Source organism: Malania oleifera, chromosome 5 (genome assembly GCF_029873635.1).
Source record: "Malania oleifera isolate guangnan ecotype guangnan chromosome 5, ASM2987363v1, whole genome shotgun sequence".
Lineage (NCBI taxonomy): Eukaryota > Viridiplantae > Streptophyta > Magnoliopsida > Santalales > Ximeniaceae > Malania > Malania oleifera.
The window spans coordinates 86,026,846-86,051,463 of record NC_080421.1 but is presented as its reverse complement, the minus strand read 5'-3'; the positions used below and the strand labels follow the sequence as shown (position 1 = coordinate 86,051,463).

The window sequence follows — 24,618 nt, the reverse complement described above, 5'->3', positions numbered from 1 at the left end:
CTCCAGGCCTTCCCTCCTTATATATTAATAATAATAGGCCTCAAATGACAAAAATACCAACACCCCACACCACCTAATTATTAAAATAACACACTCTCTTCTAAAAAAACAAAATAAAACAATGCCACAGATACAAAATATTAAAACTGAGCAATATAGCCTATAGCTAACAGATCCACTAAACAACAAACAAAAGGAGGATAAATCACTTTGGGAACTTACTACCGGAAGCAGGTTCAACCTTGCAAGCATAAGAGAATTCGATTGAGTTCGAAAGCATACAAGAAAGGAAGAAAGGAAAAAGGAGAGGGAAAGAGGGGGGCGTTACTGGGCAGGTTGGAAGGGCTCTCCTTGTGATATAAGTCAATAACTACCTACCTAGCCTAGTCCAAAAAAAAAAAAGGTGGGATCAGCTACATGAATCCTCTTCCGTCATTCTGCACAATCTGGGACAATATCCTTTCATAATTGTAGGGCAGTCAAAGCCTTACTATCTTAGTCCAAGTTATTCCATCCCTCCCCTTTCTACTACCACAAACATTTTCTGGATCACTCTTCACTTGACCTATGTTGCAAGTGCCCAAACTATCTCAACTACAGTTCCTAAATAATCTTCTACAAGTGCTGCACCAAGGTTGCAACGAATACATCCATTCTTCAATTTATCTTTTAGAGTTATAACACATCCCCCTCAGCATTCTAATTTCAGCAACTTCTAGTTTTTGGATATGTTATTTTTTAGTAGCCCAAGATTCTAATACATATAGCATAGCTGGTCTTATAGTCATCCTATAGAACATTCCTTTTAATTTTAAGGGTATTCTAGAATAAAACAACACTCTGGAAGCAGTTCTCCATTTTACCCAACCTGCATTAGCTTACAATTACTTCACTTACTTTTCAACTTGCACAATAGATCCAAAGTATCAAAATCTGGTAGTGCTAATCATTTCCTAATCATCCAGTTTAATCTTTTCTCCAATATTTCTCGTAAAATTACTAAGCTTACATTTCATGTATTTTGTCTTCTTTCTACTTATCTTAAACCTCTAGGTTCCAAAACTTCTCTCCATAATTCTAACTTAGATTCTATTCAACCTCTATTCTCAAATCCTTGCTTATACCTTTTATGGCTCTGAAATAAAAAGATGCATGAACACGAGGTGAAATTAAAATTATCTAGCATGAGTGAAGTTACAAATATTTTACATACACACACACACACACACACATATGTATAAACATACATGCAAGCATGTGAGAAACATAATTTGAAGTCTTGCACAAATAGCAAAATATTAATTTCTTATTATAAAGAATTTAAACTCACTGCTTCACGAATTTCTTGCTCAAACAGTTTGGAAGCAGCACTGACACTGAAGTTCTCAATCACTTTCAAGCTAAGTTCATTGTTCCGTATGTCACAGGTCCCCAAATGCCCCTGATTGTGCGGATAGACAAATGAAGGCCATCTTTTCTCAAAGGATTCCTCGTACAACCTCTTTTCACGAGCACTATGTGATTGTAACCACGACACATATTCCCCAAGTAATCTCTATATGCCATATTGACATTAACAAAAGGCAGAAAATGAAAAGTCAAAGTCACAAGAGGCGAGGTATTAAAAAGTAATCAAGAAACAAGAATAGAAAATCAAAGTAGACTTCAGTAGATCTCTAAAATGCAAGCTTTAAACTATAACAAAATTCACATTCTATGCTGTAAGCCTGCAGCTGAGCGAAGATCATAGTTATAAGCAAATTTGCTTGGTAAACATAGTAAAACCAAGAAACTAAATTTGGGAAAATTCCCAAAATTTCAGTTTACCGTGGAGGGAGAAGTATTCAAAATAGAAACAGCTATACAAATATTCTTTTCGCAGCATTCTGGTGCAAATTTTGATGTTCCAGGAAAAATTGTAAAATTTCATACAACACAAAATTATAAGCCATGGGAAACAATGAAAAATTGATGAAATTAAGGTTTCAAATAGAAACCTAATAATAGGCAAATAGCACATCCTGACCACCCATTTTTAACACCAAGCATAGAATTCCCTACAATCCTTAGGTCCCTAACCACTGTCAAGTCCGAGGAATTAAATTTTAAATTTCAACTTAACAGAAATTTCAAGGGCCTCAGTTTACACTCTATCGACATTCTGACACATTTCATTTTATGGAAATTTTTGAATGGAACTCAGAAATGTTAAAATGGAGAATTGCACATAATTGGAACCAAAAAAAAAAAATTAAACGTACATATGGCAGGTATATGATATATGGTGATGTAAAGGAGACTCACATCATTACAATGCCCATCAAACATTCATTTAAGCGTTCATAATTGTTAACGGGGGAATCTTTCTCAGACGCCTATAGCTAGAAAACATTGATGTGTGGAAAGAAAGGAACATATGATGTTAGATTACGAATTTACCTAAAAGCTTAAGCTATTAGGTTGGAGTCAACAATATCAAGCTTTCACACTTCCCCGCAACTACAACCCAATTGCACGTGGGAAGATAAAAAATGATAAATAACACCCATTATGTGGAATAAGATAATTTTTAACCACGACACAAAAAAACATGAGCAACAAGAATAGAACCCAGGACCTCGTGGCAGTGATAGCTCAGATACCATGATAGATTACCACTTTACCTATGATAAAGCTTGATATACATCACTGGAAAAAAGCCTATAAGCTTAAGCTTTAAGCAAAGTGATAATATAACATGGTATTAGATCTATGGTGGCCAAGAGGTCCTAGGTAGTGCCTTGTTGCCCACATCTATTGTGCGGTGGTCATGGTGACATTGTTGAAATTTCCGCTTTCCATCACCCCCTGAAATCGAAATGGAAGTTAATTTCTATCTCGCATTTTTCCCATCGAAATTTCAACAGATCATCCAAAATTTATCGATATCTCAAAATTTTAGCCAAATTTGTCAAAATTTTAGCCAAAACTATAAAATGAAATTCCCTTAGAATTCAAATGTGAGATTTAGTTGCAAAGTGAAGTTTCTCTCTTAATTTATCTTTTTTTTTCTTAATGAAACAAAAGATTATTGCAAGGGCTTTTGAAATTATATGAAAAATTAAACATACAAAAACATTTTATTAATCATTCATGTCCAAATTATCTTTACTAACCAAATATATTTATTGCGCATACTATATTACGAATATGTTTTATACACATTGTACTACAAATATGTTGATATACATATTATATTACAATTAAAACTATTGCAGCTCATACACAACATAAATGTTTTTGTTTGTAATATCTTAGTCCTAAAACTTAAATTATTATGTTTACTAACCATTTCTAAAATTTCATAAAAAGAATTTCATGTTATACTATTAATTTTTCAATCATCTTGTCAAATTGAAATCGAAATTGACATCAAAATCAAAATTTAAGACGACAGTGGTGGTTAAAATTCGTCGTATTCCCTGAAATGGGTGTTGTTATTGTTTGTTTATCTCTCCACATCCCATTGGGCTGCACATGGAGGGGAGTGTTATTGCTTGATATACATTATGGACCCACAACTCAAAAGCTTAAGCTTTTAGGTGAAGTGGTAATCTTACAACCTAGTGTGCAACAACCGTTGCAGATGTTACATAATGGCATTGGTGCCTTCCGAGACTGTTACGGGAAGATATCTCGGAGGTACTCTGATTCACAATTGTAACACCCGTCATAGTCCATTATGGTACCATTACAAGCCGTTACAGGCCATTATGAGTTGTTATCATGCTAGACTGGCTGCAAACGAAACAAATTGTTGAGTCCTTTTTTGGCTTTTTCCATTATCCCCTCACTTAAACTCAATTTTAACCTGGTCTATTTAGTCAATGATTTTTTTATTAAAAAATTATGTTTGGGCCTTGACATTTAATATGCATATTTTTAATAACTACCATTCAAATAAACCAAACTTTTTCCCTCATTAAATTGCATATATTAATCACCTAAGCTCTTTCAATTTTATTTTATTATTTCTGCTTTTCTTACACCTAGCTTGACTTTCTATTGTTTGCATTTTTGTTTGTCTAACATATGAACATTCTATATTTTGTTTTTTGCATAACAAAAGTTCTATTAAAGATCAAAAGGTACAAAAAATAGCATTCTATATTTTATAGTTCTTTATATTTAATATTTCTTAGTTTGAATTTCACTTAAAATCAATAAAGTGGTGAAAAGTAGCAAATGCATGCTTCTTCTCACCAATAGTAACCAAAGCAACCAATAAGACATCCAATACTTGTAGTATATCTTATATTTAAAGTGATTAAAATTTACTAAAAATCACTTAAATCATTATAGGAATCTAGGATTAAAACATGTGATCTATATACTTTTTATGTTCTCTAATGCAAAAAATGAATTCACGGACGCAGTGTCCATTACCTGTTACGTAATGTCCACAGCCATTACTACTATCTAAAACCATGTTACAACCAAAAAGCTTAAGTTGATGTGTTGTGGGGCAACAATTTATATCAAGCTTAAACACATGAAACCCACTACAACCCAGTAAAGGTAGTTTAGACCTACAACTCCCACCTCCCTTTAAAAACCAACCCTCAAACAACAGCTAAAGCAATACAGCCCTCGATCTTATAAAAGGGGAGAAGGCCTCTTCCACAAGACATGCCATCTAAACTACTCAAAAAGGAACCCTACTTATTAGCCCAATGGCTGACTAAAGCATCAGAGCATTTCTCCCAGAGCACCTGCCTCCAGTCACAGTTTTAGTTTTCTATTGTTTGAAAGTAGGAAGCCAAGCCACCCAACTGTCCTAGAGTCCTCATGCCAAGATCTACATGAACAATTATCATTTAAAATCATTACGATCGCAATAGCTTCCTCCCATACACTCAATACCAACTTTTTTTAGCTAGTTTTACTGGATAATTCCAGGCCTTTTCTGGGGAGATGTCTCATTCTCCCTTGTGTAAATTCTCTTCCAAAGAATAAAATTTTCTTTTGCTATACCCCAAAAATAAAAATCAATACCAACTAGAGTTTTTTTATGGTTCAAAATAATCTATCTGAAATAAGTATTTTGAGAATGTATTGTGATAAAATTTGTTATAGTCACTCCATGTTGTATAGTTTCCAAATAGTGTATAGGTGTATATCTTACTCTTAGTCCTCTTTTCCATCTTATTCAATACAGTTTCTAGTCACCCAATAGAGTTTCTATTACCATTATATATATTTTGCTAGTCTAATTGGTCTTGCATAACTATATGAATGCCCTACCTGCCCAAATCCATATGATGGGTCTCTTTGTACGTAAGCATGTGACAGCCATTTTGCTTGTTGCTGTACCTGCTCATATGCATATTCATATTACTGATTATATGATATCAATCACCACAAGGCCGGCCACATTGGGCTTGCACATGGGATTATCAGAAGTCGAGTGAACAATTCTCATCCCACCTGGTCCAACCACCATCCACAAGTGGCCAACTCCAGCCTGCTCAACATTTAATAATGAAGAGATTATCAAACAAATCCTCCAAGTTCAGAAAAACAGAAATTTATTTACACCCAAAAAGTATAAAAATAAAAGCCTCCACAATCACATGAGAGAGAGAGAGAGAGAAATTGATAAAGAACAGAAACAAACTGAACATTTAAAAAAAATACAAATACACACAAACAACATAGACAAGCCCCACAATGACAAGAGGATGAGTAAGTTTCCTTAACAGCTGTGGATAGAAGTGTTTTTAAGGACCAAGAAGCTTGTGTGGACAAGATTCTGGGTTAAATGCATGGTTCGAGGGGGAACTCTATATTGGTAAGGAAACAAACTCCAATAAGTTTAGGGTCAGATGGGTGTTGAACAAGAAAAAGTTTTGAAGAGAAGCGAGGTTATACCGGTAAGATATAAACAAAAAAATATGGAGAACTACAGAAGGAAATTTATGCACCGCAGAAGCTCCAAATGCTCAAAAAGGTGCTAAAATTGATAGACCTAGCAAGGGTAAGGGGAAGAAGAAATGGGAGGATGTCTTGGATATTGACAACAAAGTTGCCAGTGAGTTTGATTGTTTAGCAGGGTTGCTCTTGGATGAGCTTCAAGAACAATTTGGATAAGCTTTTGACTCATCTGATTTGATTGGGGATATTTTTTGACGAACAAAGAAATTTTATTAGAAAGGGCATAATGTACTAGAGAAAGGGGGGGAAAACAAAGAAAGAAAGAATAGGGAGAATAAATCCTCCCTTTTCAAAAGTAAATAATTACAAATCTCAGAGTCTAATCCCAAAACCAAACTCAATGCAATAGAAGCAACCAGTCCCGCTGCATGTTTTCCAAAGAGATGTGGCGAAAGAACCCATTTGCTGACACCGACAATGATAAAAGAAAAATCACTCTACTCCAAAGCAAAGTTCTTAGATATAGCCACTCCTCTGAATACTCTAGCATTCCTTTCTAGCCAAACACACCAAATAATAGCCATAATAGAGCATCACCATAAAGCTTTCCTATCCTTTTCTTGACCAAAACCTCTAAACATGATGGTACAAAACACCTTCAATGTGGACGGTCAAACCCAATTCTCACCAAATATACCAAATAATTTATTCCAAATAGCCATTGTGTAAAGGACAATGAAGAAACAAATGTGCACAAGTCTCTCCACTCCTGAAACAAAGGACACTAATATCCAGTGATTCTGAAACAAGTCATTGGTATCAATTCATTCAAGTACTGCAGTCCAAATGAAAGCTTTTATTTCCAAGGGAGCTTTGGCTTTCCAAATCAATGGATATAAGGCAAAATTGTCCACAATAGGGTCTCAAGTCAAATAAGAGAAAAAGGATTTAGAAGAGAATTCATCATAAGTGTCTAAGCTCCAAACACTTCTCACTCCCCAAATGAGTATGAAAAGAATCAAGCAACCTAATCAAAAGGGGCAACTCATCTTTCATTAAGGTTTCTCCCAAAATGGAACTTCCAAGACAGCAGATATATTGTATGTGCCACCATCTCAGATGGAAGATTTGAAGGGTCTTAAAGTATTGTGTAAATTGGAAGAGTTAATCATTGCCATAGATCTCCCCATTTACTTATATATATCAAGTACACCACAATGAACATAATACTCACTAACTTTTAGTTACTAACATAAGTAATAATCAATAACCAATAACACTTCCCCTCAAGTTGGACCATAGATATCATATGCTCCTAATTAGTTACAAATTGATTTAACTGAGCACCCTTAAAGCTTTTGTGAGCAGATCAGCACATTAATGTTGAGACTTTACATGAGTGGTTTCAATGAGCTTCTGCACAATTTTCTCATGGACAAAAAGGCAATTAACTTTGATGTGTCACCTCACATTAAAGACTAGATTGCAGGCAGTGTGAATAGAAGCTTGAACATCACATATCAACTCCATAGGCTGAGACCATGGAAAACTGAGCTCTTCCAACATGTTCTTCAGCCAAACCAATTCATGTGCAATCCTTACCATGGCCTTATATTTTGGCAGCAATCGATTAGGTGACAACACCTTGTTTTTACTCTTCCACGATACTAGGTTACCACCAACAAACAAACATTAACCAGTTGTGAATATCTCAAGGTTGACCCAGCCCAATCTACATCAATATTACCCTTGAATATGAGTGCGACCCCAATCCTAATAAAAGAGGCATCTTCCTGTGCGCCTTTGCGGCATTGCTAGATACAAATGACAGCATCCCAGTGGCTCACTCAGGGAGAATCAAGGAACCAACTCACAACTGTTGTGAAAATATGTCTTTTCATGTGATTGTGATTTGTGAGGTAGTTTAACTTCCATAAGTCTCCACCAGAGTTAGCCAACAAGTCGTCCACATCTGTAATAATTTGTTGCTAGGATCAATAGGTGCAACAGAAAATTTGAATTGCAACATTGTAGTTTTGTCTAAAAGATCTAGAACATACTTCATGACTAGACACTCACTATTTAAGATCTTGATACTTCATACTCGAGAAATATTTTAATGAACCCAAATCTTTAGTCGAAAATTTTGTGTAGAGAAAGTGGTAATCGAACATTAATTGACGCACAATCATCCATTTTAAAATTTCCCAGAGTTCCATTCAAAATTTCCATCATCTACTCCAAATTATATCCACTTCATTAAATTAAAATTGAAATTCCCATTATAAATATATTTCCTTCATTTTTTTTTTTAATTTCACATTATGCACAATCATACATTTTAACATTTCCCAAAGTACCATTCAAAATTTCTGCCACTTACCACGAGTTTCCACCATTTCATTTAATCAAAATTGTAATTTCTGTAAAATGTGACCCTCATAATTTTCTATAGATTGGCAGCATAACATAGTTTTAGCATTCTAAAACCATGCTTTTAAGAATATCCCCAATACGAGAAAGGAAAATCAAGGCTATATCAGATCTTTTTTGTAGTAGACAATCTCTCTCAGTTTTTCTCTCTCCCTCTTTCTCACACACAAAACACAGTAAATTTTTTAGCACAACTCCTAAACAAAAGGTCACAGCCATTTACTTACTCGAGCATCAGTGAGTGCAGGACCTATTATGTCATTTTGAATGCTTAAGGTGGCTGGCATTCTAGAAGATTTATCCCCTTTAAAAACATAGGAGGCAGCAAGATCAATATTTGATAATTGGAGGGTAGATTCTATAAGCTTCACAACGCGAGCTTTTGTAGCATCAATCTGCAAATACATACATGGGTACAAAACATAATAAACCAAGAAATCTGTGTGTGTGTCAATGTTAAGAATACATAACTCAATTAAGAGTCTGAAAAACATACCAGCAATAAAGTTTGTCTCCTCCAAGAAATGCTCTCACTTTGCATCTTCATCGCGAACTCTTTTATACTACCAACTATTTCATTTACCGACACCAAATCCTGCTTTGCATATCGGCATTCTTGTCTCACAATAGTCTCACAAGACAAAAGCAACTGATCAGCAATTCCAATGGGAGTTTCAAGCTTAAGCCTTATTCTTTCTATTCCTGTACTTGTTGATCCATCCAAAAAGCTGTACAAGAACTTTTCAAGTTCGTCAAAGCCATTATCTCCCCAATGAGAATCAGTAGGTAATGTTTTCCCAGAATTATTTCTCAAATGAGAGGGAATCAAAAGTTTTTCCTCAAGAGCAGATCGTGCAGATACAGGAAATAATGTTACATACTCAGTATTCAACAGCTTCTGTGCATTTTCTTTGATGAATGAAATTCCTTCTTCAAGCTGCACCAAATCATGGAAAATTAATAAACCCTAGAAAGCTGCTTGAGGACCACAAATAGAAATATTGTCCTTGTGTTTCACATCTTCTCTGTGAGAGTATCCCTTTTAAGTAAATAAAGACAAAACAGATAATTAAACCTCACTGGCATTCCGATAAAGGTCAGATTTATTCAGCACAAATACAAGTTTCTTCTTCCACTGCTGAGTGTAACGAAGAAAAGCAACCTGAACAGCACAACAAGTGGAGTTGAATCGGCATTAGAAACAAAAAAATGCATTAAATCATTGTCAAGATTTTCATGGCACTAATATATAAAAAACACACTACTCATGCTACAAGGGAGTTGTACTTGAAAATATTATTCAAATTCATGTACAAAAAAACATATATTGCAGAGAAAGTATATACAGAGATTAAAATTCTAAAATCCTAGCAGATGCTCAGCATAAATGAGAAGTTTTAAACACAAAAACCTTGGAAAATAAATAATTCTGCCTTCAGGAACAAGTACAATGTGATACCTATGGAAAATGCAACAATTTGTCAGGATTAATTTTTTATGCTTTGCCGATCACTCTTCACTCAGACAACTGAATTCTTATATTCAATTGAACAGAACAACAAGAACCAGCAGATCCACCAATTCAAAATATACATACCCAATTTTTTAAAATTGTGAGCCAATAGTCTCATCTCTGAGGTTCCTATCATAGTTCCCTTTATTATTGATTTCCTAAAGCCATTCCTTTTGCTTATAATCATCATGTCTTTCAGTATTCATTGAAAATTTTGTTGCTGAAGTGTGGTCATAATGCTTCCATGATTGGCAAACTCTTGCTATGCATAAATCAATTACAGTGTTGTTGACTAGTTTCAAGGTTGGTGAGTTTGGGCAACTTGAATGTATGATTTGAATAAAGTTAACAGCTTTTGATGTGCCCACTTGGAGATCAGCTTTTATAACTGCTGAAGTATTGTGTAAAATTGGTAACCCCACAATGATGTGCCCCTCCGTCTATTTATAATATATGCCAAGTACATGACAATTACCACAGTACCCTTATTAACACACTAACTCATGCTTACCAATACTAACACAGCAATAAAGCTCTAAATTTTAACGAAAAAACTCCCACTCAAGCTAGAGCATAGATATGGAAAATAAAGTTCTTCCAACATGTTCTTTTGCCAAACAAGTTCATATGGAGTGTAGACCATGGCCCAACTCTGACTTAGTACTCAACTGGGCCACCATAATTTGCACTGTTCTAGGATACCAATTTTCCACCAACAAAAACTCAATATCCAGTTGTGGATCTTCTATCTGAAGGTAACCTAATTCAATATGCACTAGTATATCCCTGAACAAAAGTGTGACTCTGCTCTTGATATAGGAGACCTCTCTCAGGTGCACCTTTAAGATATCTCAAGATACAAAAGACCGCATCCCAATCTTAATCCCAAAGAAACAAGAAACTGGTTCACAACACCTGTTGGAAAAGATATATCTATGAATGCAACACCTTTTCCAACATGTCTTTGGTATTGTCTAGGGTCATCCAACAAATCATCCAAATGGCACCAACGCGATGCTATGATCCATGAGTGTATCAATAGGATTGGAACCCAATGGCCCACTTCCTCTGTTAACAAAACAGTTCCATACAAGATTTGGGTACTTTTATACCTAAGTAGTTCAATGGCCCTAAATATTTGGGTTGAATTTTAGTCTATACAAAATGCTTCAAGCTTTGGATACCTTGATCATCATACACGAATAATCACAATATCATCCACATACACAATGAGCATAATACTAGCATAAGCAAAAAGTTACAAAGCGATCTACCACACATCGCTGAAGACAAAACTCAAGTACTACTAATCAACTGAAAAAAAAAACTCAGGGAAACTGCTTTAGACCATACAAGGATAAGCTAACACACTAATCCTGACTCCCTCTCAGTGTCAACGAAACAGCAAACAGCAAAGCAAAAGATTTCTTTCCTTACTTCAGCCCACAATTATTTCCTTATTTCTCAATTCATTATTTTGTACAGTTAGCATATATTTAGTTTACATGTATAGGGCTTGACAGATTATAGTTTACATGTAAAGGGCTAGAATCATGCTAGAACTTATTTACTTTCCAAGTATAGCATTCTTGTAAAGTCTATATATAATATACAGAACTCAAGGTCAAACCATTCGACCATTCACACAATACTTTGACACTCAGCACAAACCAAGTTATTGCTCCATATAGACCTCCTCTTGGAGATCAACATGCAAGAAAGCATTCTTCAAATTATCAAAGCTAGGTTACCAAGAGGTCCTGGGCAGGGGTGGCAAAAAAAGATCAAAACTAGGAATGTAATCCATCACCCACCCGTTTAGACCGGGTTTAGGTTTAGAAGGAGGGGACCCGTTTATAAACGGTCAACCCAAACCCAACCCGTTTAATAAATGGGTTGGACAAATTTGGATCGAGCACTTGTCGGGGACCCATTTACATTTTTTTTTCTTTTTTTTTTGCTTTTGGGCCCTTTGGCGTTTGGGTCGTTCGGTTTTAGGCTGTTTTTTTTTTCTAACTGCCTTTTTTTTTAAAAAAAAAATCCAATTTTAAAAAATTAAAATAAATAAATTATACTTTAAAGTGGGTCCTTAATGGGTACCCATTTATGACCCATTTATTAAATGGGCAGGTTTGGGTTTATAGATTATTCACCCGTTAATAAATGGGTCAACTCGAACCCAAACCAGTTTAACCTCCACCCATTTTTGACCTGCCCAAACCTGACCCGTCAACCCCTTTTGCCACCCCTGGTCCTAGGTTCCGGTCTTGTTGCCCGCATTTATTATGTGGTGTTTAAAAAATTATCGTATTCTTTGTAATGGGTGTTATCTATCGTGCATTTATCTCTCCACATGCTGCCACCTTGCATATGCGGGGGAGTATTAAAGGTTGATATACATTGTTGGCCCACAACCTAACAACTTAAGCTTTCAAGTAAATAGGTACTCTAACAATCAAAACTATAAAATATAAAAATGCCATTTTTGTACTCTTCTAGTCTATAATGAAACTCTTCTAGTATATCTTCTAGTATATAATGGAACTAACTCCACCTATGCTGCACTTAATGTCCTAATCTTTTCACACACAACCAGTCCCAAGCCCGGGCAAAGGAGGAGGGTTGTATTAGGTAGCTAAAAATCAGCATAAAATTTATGAGATCACTATGTTGTGAATCTTTACCGAATATTAGTAAGGGCATCCCCTACGGGTGACACATTGCACTTGTACCATCTGGGTGTAGTGCAAAGTGAGTGAGGGTGGGCTAAGTTGTCACCCAGAAGCGACGCACTGTGTCGGCGTCTAGGCACGGTGTCAAATATGCAAGGGTTCCCTACATCATTCTGGACATCGGCAGGTAAAGAAGTTAGTTCAAGCGACTAAGATTAGATTAGCAACTTGAAATATAGGGGCACTTACAAGTAAAAGCATGGAAATTGTGGACACAATGATTAGGAGAAAAATTAATATAATCCGCCTTTAAAAATCTAAGTGGGTGGGGAAAAAGCTAGAGAAATTGATAAATCGGGATTTAATTTTGGTACACTACAAAAGAAAAACATAAGAATGGAGTAGAAATTATTGTAGACAAAAACCTAAAAATATCGTTGTAAATGTAAATAGAGTAGGGGATAGAATTATAAAAATCAAGATGGTCTAAGGCCAAGAGATAATAAATATCATTAGTGCATATGCTCCTCAAGTAGGTTTAGCAGAAAATCTTAAGAGACAATTTTGGGAAGACATGGATAGTATTATACAAGGCATATCAGGGACTGAGAAAATATTCATATAAGCAAATCTGAATGGACACGTTGGAAGAGATAATAAAGGTTATGAGAGGATACATGGGGGATGTGGTTATGCAGACAAAAATGAGCCTGGGGAGATGATCTTAGACTTCGCTATGTCATATGATTTCATTACAATGAATACTTGTTTTAAGAAGAGAGAAGAACACTTAATAACATTTAAACGTGGACAAAATAAAAGTCAAATAGACTTTCTTAACTAGAAGAGTAGATTGTTTATCATACAAGTATTGTAAAGTTATCTCAGGTGAAAGCTTAACCATACATCATAAAGTCTCAGTGTTAGATATATGCAAGGTCTTAAATTTCGATTTCGACTCAAATTTCGAACCTCCAAAAGTACAGAAATTTCGACATAAATTTTGATTTCGATGTCGATTTCGATTTCGATATGAAAAAATAACAGAAATTAGTAGTAAAGCATAGAATTCTTTGTGAAACTTTAGATGGTCAACAAACATAATAAGATAAGTTTTAAGACTAATATATTACAACTTAAGCACATCTATGTTTTGCATGAGGTGGAAAAGTTGTAAAATATTATGTGTATCAAACATATTTGTAAGATAATGTACATTAAACATATTATATTAATACAAATAAAATTCATAAATCATTTAATATTTTTTATTATACAAATAATGATAATTTAGACATGAATGGTTAAATAAAATGTTACTGTAAGTTTATTTTTTCATATAATTTCAAAAGTTGTTGTAATAATCTTTTGTTTCGATAAAATAAACTAAAAGAGAAATTTCACTTCACTCCTAAATCTCTCATTTGAATTCCGATGAAATTTCATTGTATAGTTAAAATTTCGACAAGTTTCGCTAAAATTTTGAGATTTCGATAAATTTCGGATGATTTATTGAGAATTCAATGGAAATTATGCAAGACGGAAATCGACTACCATTTCGATTTGGAGGGTGATGGAAATCGGAATTTTGACAATTTCGTGGAAATTTAAGTCTGTGGATATATGTATTCAAAAAAATGGATGAGAAAGGATAAAATAAACCAGTGTAAGAGAACTAGGTGGTCGAACTTAAAAAGAGAAAATATAATAAAATTTAAAGATAAAAGGATCAAATATGGTGGTTAGACTATAGAGGATGAGATAGATACAAATATTCTTTGGAGTAGGATAGCTAGCTCTATTAAAAAGATAGCAAAAGAGATTTTTGATGAATCAAAGGGAAGATTCTCGAATAGCAAAGAACAATGTTTTAAAAGGTGAAGGCGTAAGGCGAGGCGTTTTACCCTCTACGAGGCAAGGCGTAAGCCTTAAGGCATTGAGGCATACGCATATTGGGACTGTATTTTTTAAAATAATTAATAAATAAAATTAATTTATATATAGTAAAAAAATAAGAAAAATTTTAGAATAATGGAGAAAAAAATATAATTTTTAAATATCATATAGGCCAAAACATTACAAATGGTTCCCATTACTTTTTAAATTTAAAAACTAAAAATCTTAGGCGCCTTTTAAAACATTGGTTTTTACTGTAAAAGAGAGGCCCAAATTTTTTACATTAAGCCCAAAATTTTGAAATCTGGGGCAAAATAGCTCCCAGCTTTGTTCGACAGCTTCGATTTCCCTTCGAGCACTCTCGTCTCCCTCTGGCTATCCTCTACTCTAGTCGAGAGAGGAGAAGAAGCTTCGTTGAGAGAGGAGGAAGAAGCTTCGTCGAGAGAGGAATCATTGCTGGAGAAATCGTCGGAGGAATCGTAGAGAAAAAAGAAGACTAGAGGCTTCGTCGAGAGAACTGAAGCTTCGTCAAGAGGAATCGTCGAGAGAGGAGAAGACTGGAGGCTTCGTTGAGAGAGCAGAAGCTATTGTCGAGGAGAAGACTCGCTGGAGGCATCGTCGAGGCTTCTTCGAGCCTTCGTCAAGAGAGCAGAAGCTTCGCCGAGAGAAGAAGCTTCGTAGAAGAAAGGGAGGAAAGGATTTTAGATGCATTCTGGGTTCCTTCTTTTTTAATTTATGTTTTAAATCAAGCGGCCCAAAAGCATACGCCTTTACATTTGAGGCGAAAAAGGCGAGCATTTCGACCTAAGGCGTACGCCTTCTCCCCTGAGGTGTACGCCTTTCTAGAGTTGCGCATTTCCACTCACGCCTTAGGGCATTTTAGGCCCAAATCACCTCAAGGCACGCCTTAATAACGCCTTTTAAAACACTGGCAAAGAAAGTTGGTGGTAGGATACATATGCCCAAAAAGCCATAACGATAAAAAGAATTTGGTACAAAATTGGCAAAAATGTAGAAATATGGATAACTTTGAAAAGTATAAAAAGACGAGAAAAGATGCAAAAAAAGGTCGTTAGTAAAGCTAAACATAGATCATTTAATAATTTGTATGATAGATCGTATACAAAAGAAGGGGAAAGAAATATATTTAAACTTGCTAGGACTAGAGAAAGAAAGAGTAAGGACTTAGGTAATGCTGAATGTATAAAAAGTGAGGATGATATTGTCTTCGTAAGGAAGAAGACATAAAAGAAAGATGACAAAGTTACTTTAGTAAGTTGTTTAATGAAAATCAAATAGAAAGTTTAAACTTAGAATTGACAAATGAGGAAAAGACTAAAAATATGAGATTTTTTTGCAAAATTAGAATTAGCAAAGTTAAGTTTGCATTAAAAAAGATTTAAAAAAATGGAAAATTTATAGGATTAACTAATTTATTTAACACAATTATAAAAATTAAGAAAACATCAGATGAATGGAAGAAAAGCACATTAATACCTATGTACAAAAATAAAGAAGATATTCAAAATTGTAATAACTATTGTGGAGTTACACTTATGAGTTATACAATGAAGTTATGAGAAAGGGTAGTTGAACAAAGATTAAGGCTAGAAATGAAGATCTTAGAAAATTATTTTGGTTATGCCTGGGAGATCTACTACAAAAGCTATATATCTTTTAAGAAGATTAATGGAAAAGTTTAGGAAAAAAAAGAGGGACTTGCATATGATATTTATTGACTGGAAAGTGTATGATAGGGTACCTAGGGAAGTTCTATGGTGGGTTTTAGGGGAAAAAAAGGGTGTATGTAGTAGGTATCTAATGTCATTAAGGATGTGTATGATGGAGTAATAACTAGTGTAAAGACTATAGATGGAGAGATTGTGTACATTGAGGATTTGCTTTGAGCCCTTTCTTTTTGATTTAGTGATGGATCAATTGACTAAGACTATCCAAAATAAGGTTCTATGGTGTACGTTGATTGATGAAACTAGGAGCTAAGTAGAGGCTAAGTTCGAATTATGGAGAGAAGCTTTGGAATCTAGAGCCTTTAGGGTAAGTAGTAATAAGACAGAACATAAGAAATGTAATTTCAGTAATAGAAGGAGGAATATTAGAGACAAAGTTAAACTTGATCAAGAAATAAATATCACTTGTAAATTTTGATACCTTGGGATCTATTATGCAAAAATTGAAGAGGATATAATGCATAGAGTTAAAGCAAGTTGGGTAAAATGGAGAAGTGCTTTAAGTGTGCTTTGTGATCGCATAATATCCTTAAAATTAAAAAGGAAGTTTTATAGGGCGGCTATAAGACTAATTATGGTATACGGATCAGAATGTTGAGTAACGAAGAAATAGAATATCCAAAAAGTAAAAGTTGCCAAGATGAGAATGCTTAGATGGATGAGTGGTATAACACTGAAAGATAAACTAAGAAATGACCATACTCGCAATAAGTTAAGTGTAACTCCTATAAAAGATAAAATACGAGAGGGACGACTGAGATGGTTTGGGCGCTTGCAAGGTAGGCCACATAGTGCGCTAGTAAGGAAGAGTGAGTTAGTTACTGTGAGGGGCAATGGAAGGGGAAGGAGTAAACCTAAAAACTAGGAATGACAAAATGTGTAAGGATTTAATAGCCCTGAGTTAGTTCCTTGGTTTTGTTGTTGTTGTTGTTTAGTCTTTAATGGAACTATCTGTTATCCAAAAAAATAAAATATAGAATGTTCATGTGTTAAACAAGAATAAAAATGCATAAAATAGAATGTATTTAGTCTTCAAACTAGGCATAAGAAAAAGAAAAAAATATAAAATTGAAGGAACTTAGAATATGTAATTTAATGGGAGAAAAAGTTGAGTTTATTTGAATGGTAGTTATTAAAAAAATGTATACTAAATATCAAGGAAAACAAACCCAAAACTGATTTTTTTTTTTAAATCACTAACTAAATAAACCAACTTAAAATTGAGTTTCTACGCTTCAATAAAGGGAAAAGAGAGGAGAAAATGCACCACAAAAAAAGTACGCAAAAATCTGTTTTAGTCATTCACAGCTAGTTTGGCACGACAACAGCCCGCAATGGCCTATAACGGTCCGTAACCGCTGTTGTTGTGAATCAAAGTACCTCCACCATATCACCCCCCTAATGGTCTCAAAAGCCATCAATACCGTTATGGAATGTCCATTACGGCCATTGCACACCAATTTTTAGAACTATGTGGAACATTATCCTATAGCACACACATCGCTTCAACCTCCAATCCTCCACACAAAATAGGGTAAGGTTCCAGAAACAGTTTTAGGAAGAACAATAGAAGACAGAATAGTAACAAAATAGTAATATAAGGGTGACAAGAATTCATAAAAAACAAAATAAGAGAATAGATGTTGGGTGCGCATGCATTTAACTTCTCGAACAATAAAAGGAAGATCAACATCTTTGAAATAGGATTATCAAAAAAGGAAACAAAGATGTAGCAATAAAAGCTAGAGGAAGCTCACCTCCCTGGCATTGTTATAGTGTATATAGGATGTGAGGCGATGAGAAGGACTTAAACTAGATGAAGACACAAGTGGATGCCTAGGCAGAGATAATAAGCCAACATGTGGAAGCCTAGGCAAAGGAAGGGACTCATGTCACTCGTCATGGTCAAAAAGGCACAAGGAGTTAGAATAGTATAGTGTAGACTGTGGGCTCAAAGAAGGTAACATCGTACACAACAACAAAGTGAAGCAAGGTAGGAATATAACAGCAATATCCCATTTGAGTACATGAGCAACCTAAAATAATACATTCTATAGCATGAGGATCCAACTTATCCAACCGAGAAAGAATGATGAATAAAGGACACAAACTTGCATATATGAGGAGGTAAAAACAATAAAGGAACACTCAAGGAGAGAACAGAGTAGGAAATTCTACCAACCAAAATAGAGGATAGCATTCTATTGATAAGAAAGTTGATATTAAGCTCCAAAATACTTTAAGAACATTCATTTGATACAAGAAGGTGCTAGCAATTTACAGAATATGCCTATTTTTCCTCTTTGCAGCTCCATTTTGTGTAACAAAAGCAGTCATCTTGGAGCTACACCATAGGATGAGGGATGTGTGCAAGAGGAGCACAAAGGACATAAGAATAAACATCAAGGAAGGATGTACCACAGATCTAGGATTGATCTACCTTAAAACTTGGATTTCAAACCCGCCAAGACCTAAAGGACAGTCAACTGCTCCCTCTGCTTTTGTGCCCCGTAGACGTTGGTTATTATGGATTGCATGATGTTAAGCTCCTCGTGGATGTGTTTCATCTTTGCAAAGTACTCTATGACACTCCTGTCTCCTGCTGTAACTAAAAGTACTCCAGGAACTAGATCATACACTGATACACATGTGTAATATTACTAGAACATAAGAATTTGACAAAATCCCAAATCTCCTTGCATTCATCAAGATTCATGCTTGTTCGTCACTGGACTGGACTAAAAAAAGAATCCATATTAACGTAAGCATGTCAAATAAATCTTGATGGCCTTATACCACTGCACATACTCTTTCCATCTGTTAGATTACCACTTCAACTAAAAGCTTAAGGTGTTAGATTGGGGGTCAACAATTTATATCAACATTTAACACTCCTTTGCAAATGGAACCTAATAGCACATGGAGAGATAAACAAACGATAAATAACACACATTACAAGGAATACAATAATTTTTTAAAGACCACGCAATATATGTGGGCAACAAGACTAGAACATGGGACCTCGTAGTAGCCAACCATGATACCATGTTAATCAACCGCTTTACAGCTTAAGTTGCTAGGTTGAGGGGCCAACAATGTATATCAAACCTTAACACTATCCAACTTCTTAGTTGTTATTTGGGACAATGATGAAAAGAACATAGATATGGAATGGATTCATGGATTCATTCAAGCACTCACAAACAAGACTAACAAGGAACACAGTTAACAGAAGAACCATGAACAAGGTGAACAACTAGGACAACCACAAACAAGTCACAAACAAACTAGCCTAACATTGCCATAGCCCTAAGGAACTCAGTTAACAACTCTAATGGTGCCAAACTACCATTAACCAAGTACTACCAGTGAATAAACAAGAAAAGGTTTGATCTTTGAACAATTAACATGAAACTGGAGCAAAAACAGTGCTCAATGAAGCCTCACGTGCCAAAGCATGGCACCAGAGCAGTCATCCTTCAACCTGTGTGTATAGGGGTGTGGCTAGTCCTCTGGCAATTAAATTTAAGGGGTTTACGAATTGGAAATTTCTGTGACTATCTGTCGAGTTAGTTTTGCAAAATCTAAAGGGATTCTGGCAGTTCTGAACTCGCATCAACGTCCAGGAGTTTTTCCAACAACTGCTGTGTTTTGTTTCTTTGTAGGTATGGACAACCCTCCTACAGTGGCATATTTGCATAGAATTCTGAAGTTTACAGTTTGGTTGGGCGATGGCTACAGCATTTAAGGTTTAGCTTGGATCATGCTCTGATACCATGTGAAAGTATTGTATAAAATTGAAAGACCTAATCACAATGATTGTTGTCTCCCGCTATTTCTAATATATGCCACATACATAACAATGACTATAATATCCTTACTAACTCATGCTTACTTACACAGCAATAATGCCAAATAACTACAGTAACCAGTAACAATAAATTCTATTATGAATTCTGTTGTCAAATGACATGACCACAGATTCCCAATATTCATCTATCATTTTATGTTTTTGAGGTTTGATGAGTTATAACTCTTTTGTCTTCATACGTTTCAAGGAGATTTATTGTTTCTTACACAATGGTAAACATATGCAAGGAAGGAACTCCAACTACTTGGCAGCCAACTTCAACAAATAAGTTCATCAGCTGCTGACTAATGCATGGGGTTAAGAGTGCAGGTCCTCAGAATATTTCCTGAAATACGAGTCTGACAATCACAAGGAAGAAAATAAAGAAAGCATACAAACTACAAAAGAAAAGAATAATAATGCAAAATAAGAGCTATACAAGAACTAATACTCAAACTAAAGCTATGTCTTCCCCAAGTTTATATTATTGAACACCAAGAACAGAAGGAATTTTGATTTCCAGAGGCAAATTAGCCTAGGAATCTAAGTTTCACAAAGATAGAAACACAAAAAAATTATCACAAGCAAACGATTACCATAAGCAACAAGTGTTTCACCTTCTAATGATCTATACAAAGCATAAATTACAATTGACCATACCTCACTTTCAGTAAGAGGGCGATCAGCAGAAATAACAAAAAGAAGCAAGTCAGCACGTGGCACAAATTCCTCAGTAAGGCGCTGTTGCCTTTGAAGAATCACATTAGTTCCAGGTGTATCGACTATATTCATCTGTTTTTAAAGAAATGGCCAAAAAAAAAAAGTAAGCATGAGGCATAAATTCCTTAGCAAGGCATTGTTGCCTTTGGATAATCATATTAATCGTATCAACTACATTCACACATCTTAAAAGAAGGCAATGAGCGAATGAATATCACAGGCTAGCATTCAAATCGAGTCGGATTATAGCTTGTTTGTTTTTACTTCACTGTTCAGAATTTCATAATAAGTAAATGTATTCTTCTAGATTTCAGTTAGATCATCATACGCTTAATCTGTTGGCTTTTGAACCGACAATGTATATCAGCCTTAAGCGTTAACACACACACACACACACCCCACACCACATGTTAGCCCAATTGCATATGAAGGGATAAACATACAATTAGTAACACCCATTACAGGGAATAAGATCATTTCTAACAACCATACAGTTACAGGCAACAACACAAGAACCCACGGCCTCCTAGTGACCATAGCTCTAAGATACCATGTTAACAGAGCTTAGTAAAATTGGAGAACCTAATACAGCAACAGACCTCCCTCTATTTATAATATATCTCATTTACATCATAATGACCATCGGATACCCTTACCAAGTAATTGTCAACAAAAATTCCATCAACTAACAGACTGACCCCACCCTCTTACACCACAGGGCATCTTTTTATTTTTCATATTACACTTTTCGATTTGCTTTGCTACCCAAAGTTCTTCCCATGACTCACTACTCCCAGAAATATTTGAGAATCTGCCTACAAATTTATTGGGAGAATGGATTACAAAGCTGCCTTTGTGATACCCATTTTATGATTATGCACAACTTGCTGAATCCCCACAGAGTGACAACCTGCCATTGAGTAATTTACTTGCAAATCCCACTAAGGAAAATAAAGAACAAGTCAGTAAACAAGAACAACAACAAAACCAAGTCTTAGTCCCACTAAGTGGGGTCGGCTATATGAATCATTTTCTGCCAATTTATGTGATCATGGACCATTTCTTTTGATAGATTCAAGGATACTAAATCCTTACTCACAATCTCCTCCCAAATTATTTTAGGTCTACCCCTACCCCTTCTACTGCCCCCCACAGTAACTAAGTCACTTTTCCTCACAGGTGCACTATAAGGCCTACATTGCAAGTGTTCATACCATCTGAGTCCTCCCTCCCTTATCTTATCTTCTATAGGAGCTACACCTAACTTACCACGAATATGTTCATTCCTTAATTTAACTTTCAATGTTATACCACTCATCCATCTAAGCATTCTCATCTCGACAACTTTTACTTTTTGGATATTATGTTTCTTCGTCGCCCAACATTCCGATCCATATAGCATAGTTGGTCTTATAGCTGTCCTATAAAACTTCTCTTTCAATTTTAAGGGTATTCTACAACCACATAGCACACTTGAAGCACTTCTCTATTTTACCCAACCTGCTTTAATTCTATGCATTACATCATCTTCAATTTCTCCTTCAGCTTGCATAATAGATCCAAGGTATCGAAATCTACAAGTGTTATTTATTTCTTCATCATCAAGTTTAACTTTGTCTCCAATATTCCTCCTATCATTACTAAAATTACATTACATATATTCTGTTTTATTTCTACTTATTCTAAAGCCTCTAGATTCCATAACTTCTCTCCATAGTTCTAACTCAGCCTCTACCCCATCCCTAATTTTGTCAATTAATATAATATCATCTGCAAACAACATACACCATGGAACCTCCTTTTGAATACTCTTAGTCAATTGGTCCAAAAGAACAAGTCAGTAACCCAACTAAATAAAAACTCAACAAGCATTTTAAAGTAAGAAACAAATTGTCATACTCTGCAAGTGATATTCATATATATGCAGATGTACTACCAATTTCTTTCATTAAAAATCTTAAATTATTAACAGCCACAAATCTGGAGAGGTTGTTGCTTCATGCAAAAGAGCATAAACTAAACCAACTTTAAGCACATTTACATCCATATAGCTAGATGCATGTGCATTCAGATAGAAGATGTTTCAGAACTAAATTTTAGCGAAACTGAAAAAAAAAAAAAAAAAAAAGGTTTCACCATTTGGCCATTGAAAAAATAAATACATAAACAAAAAAAGTGACAGAATATAAAATTGGATCCACCTCTTTGAGAATTGGAGCAGACAAGTAGCATATATATTGGCCATCTGGATGCCTTTCACAGCGCTGTTGCTCCTCAGAATCAAACTCCGCATGGCGTAAAAAAGTGATCTCATTAGTAGTTGGAACAACCCCCTCTTTTAGGTATCTTTTTCCAAGGATTGCATTGATAACAGTTGATTTCCCAGAATTAAACTCACCCTGTTGATATTTATGAGGATATGTGAGTCATGAGAGAAATCAAAACCATCAGGCAAAAACATGTTGAAGAAGTTTGTAACATGAACAACAAAGAAAATCAAATACAGTATTCAATTTTCTGCATTAAAAAAAAAAAATGACTTTATTTTGATTTCCATCAGAAGTACGGTGCCCTTTTTCAGTTCGCAATAGAAGACAAAGAAGAACATGGTTAGTAAGTCATAGCTAAAAAGATAGCTTGTACAATATTATCCAGCCAAGTGTAGCACTCCATGTGCATATAAGCATGATGCTCAAACAAAATGACCAAAGGTTTAAGTTTCTTTCACAACAAGGAAGCTTCAACTAGCCCTTCTTGCCCAATATCTCAGTGACGATTAGTAGCATCCACATAAAAGCTAAGCACATCAATATTCTAATCTTAAATCTATAAGTCTAAATAACCAATATCAATCATAAGATCTGAAAAGTTGACAGTTTGTGTGAGAACTACATTCAAGTGGCTGACAATCAAATCATTAGTTCTTTTGCTTTATATGGTAACAATAGCATTCAATTGAGAAAGTAAAAATAAGGTGAAATAATAACTATTGTGTTGCACGCTGCATAATATGGATGGCATTGAAATCCCAAATAACTACCTTTCATTTGACACATCTCTTTGCTACTTTCTCAACAAGGGGCTTTCTTCAACGCATACTTGGCTTATCCACATTCTCCACAAAATTGTTCTAGCCATATCAACTGTCCTCGGTTCATGGATCTTCATCTTTCAACACTTTGAAACTTGAGGTTGTGTTTCACCAAAAAGCAGAAAATGATGTGGGAACAACGTCTTAAAAGGCAAGGTGCATTACTTCCGATGAGGTGAGGCATAAGTCTCAAGGTGTTTGCTCCTACGCCTTTGGAGAATTCAACAACAACAACAAAACCAAGCCTTAAGTCCCACTAGGTGGGGTTGGCTACATGAAACCTTTTACGCCAATTTATGCAATCATGGACCATTTCTTTCGACAAATTCAAGGCTATTAAATCCTTACTATCTCATTCCAAGTTATTTTATGTCTACCCCTACCCCTTCTACTACCCCTCACAATAACTAACTTGCTCTTCCTCACTAGTGCACTATGTGGCCTACGTTGCAAGTGTCCAAACCATCTGAGTCGTCCATCCCTTATCTTATCTTCTACAGAAGCTATGCCTAACTTACTACGAATATGTTCATTTTTTAATTTATCATTCAATGTCATACCATTCATCCATTTAAGCATTCTCATCTCGAAAACTTTCATTTTTTGGATATTTTGTTTCTTAGTTGTCAAACATTTTGATCCACATAGCATAGCTAGTCTTATAGTTGCCCTATAAAACTTTCCTTTTAATTTTAAAAATATATAGAAATAAATTATGTCTCATAAATAATATAGATTTATTAATTAGAGCATGAAATCAATTATATAAACTCAACACTTTC

At 35.1% G+C, this 24,618-nt stretch overlaps 1 protein-coding gene across 6 annotated transcripts in view; it reads right to left on the bottom strand.

Annotated features, from left to right (window-relative positions):
* Positions 1-24,618, bottom strand: part of LOC131156699 (probable transmembrane GTPase FZO-like, chloroplastic) — an 88,251-nt gene that overhangs the window by 41,322 nt on the left and 22,311 nt on the right. For 4 of the 6 annotated variants that reach the window (XM_058110577.1, XM_058110581.1, XM_058110580.1 and 1 more), the window contains 6 exons: positions 22,947-23,144; positions 20,686-20,817; positions 9,422-9,508; positions 8,843-9,283; positions 8,574-8,741; positions 1,331-1,555 (listed from right to left, as the gene is read on the bottom strand). In XM_058110577.1, the coding sequence (XP_057966560.1) occupies positions 1,331-1,555; positions 8,574-8,741; positions 8,843-9,283; positions 9,422-9,508; positions 20,686-20,817; positions 22,947-23,144 (1,251 nt within the window). The remainder of the gene's footprint in view (positions 1-1,330; positions 1,556-8,573; positions 8,742-8,842; positions 9,284-9,421; positions 9,509-20,685; positions 20,818-22,946; positions 23,145-24,618) is intronic. The other 2 variants (XM_058110578.1, XM_058110579.1) reach the window with 2 other exon arrangements.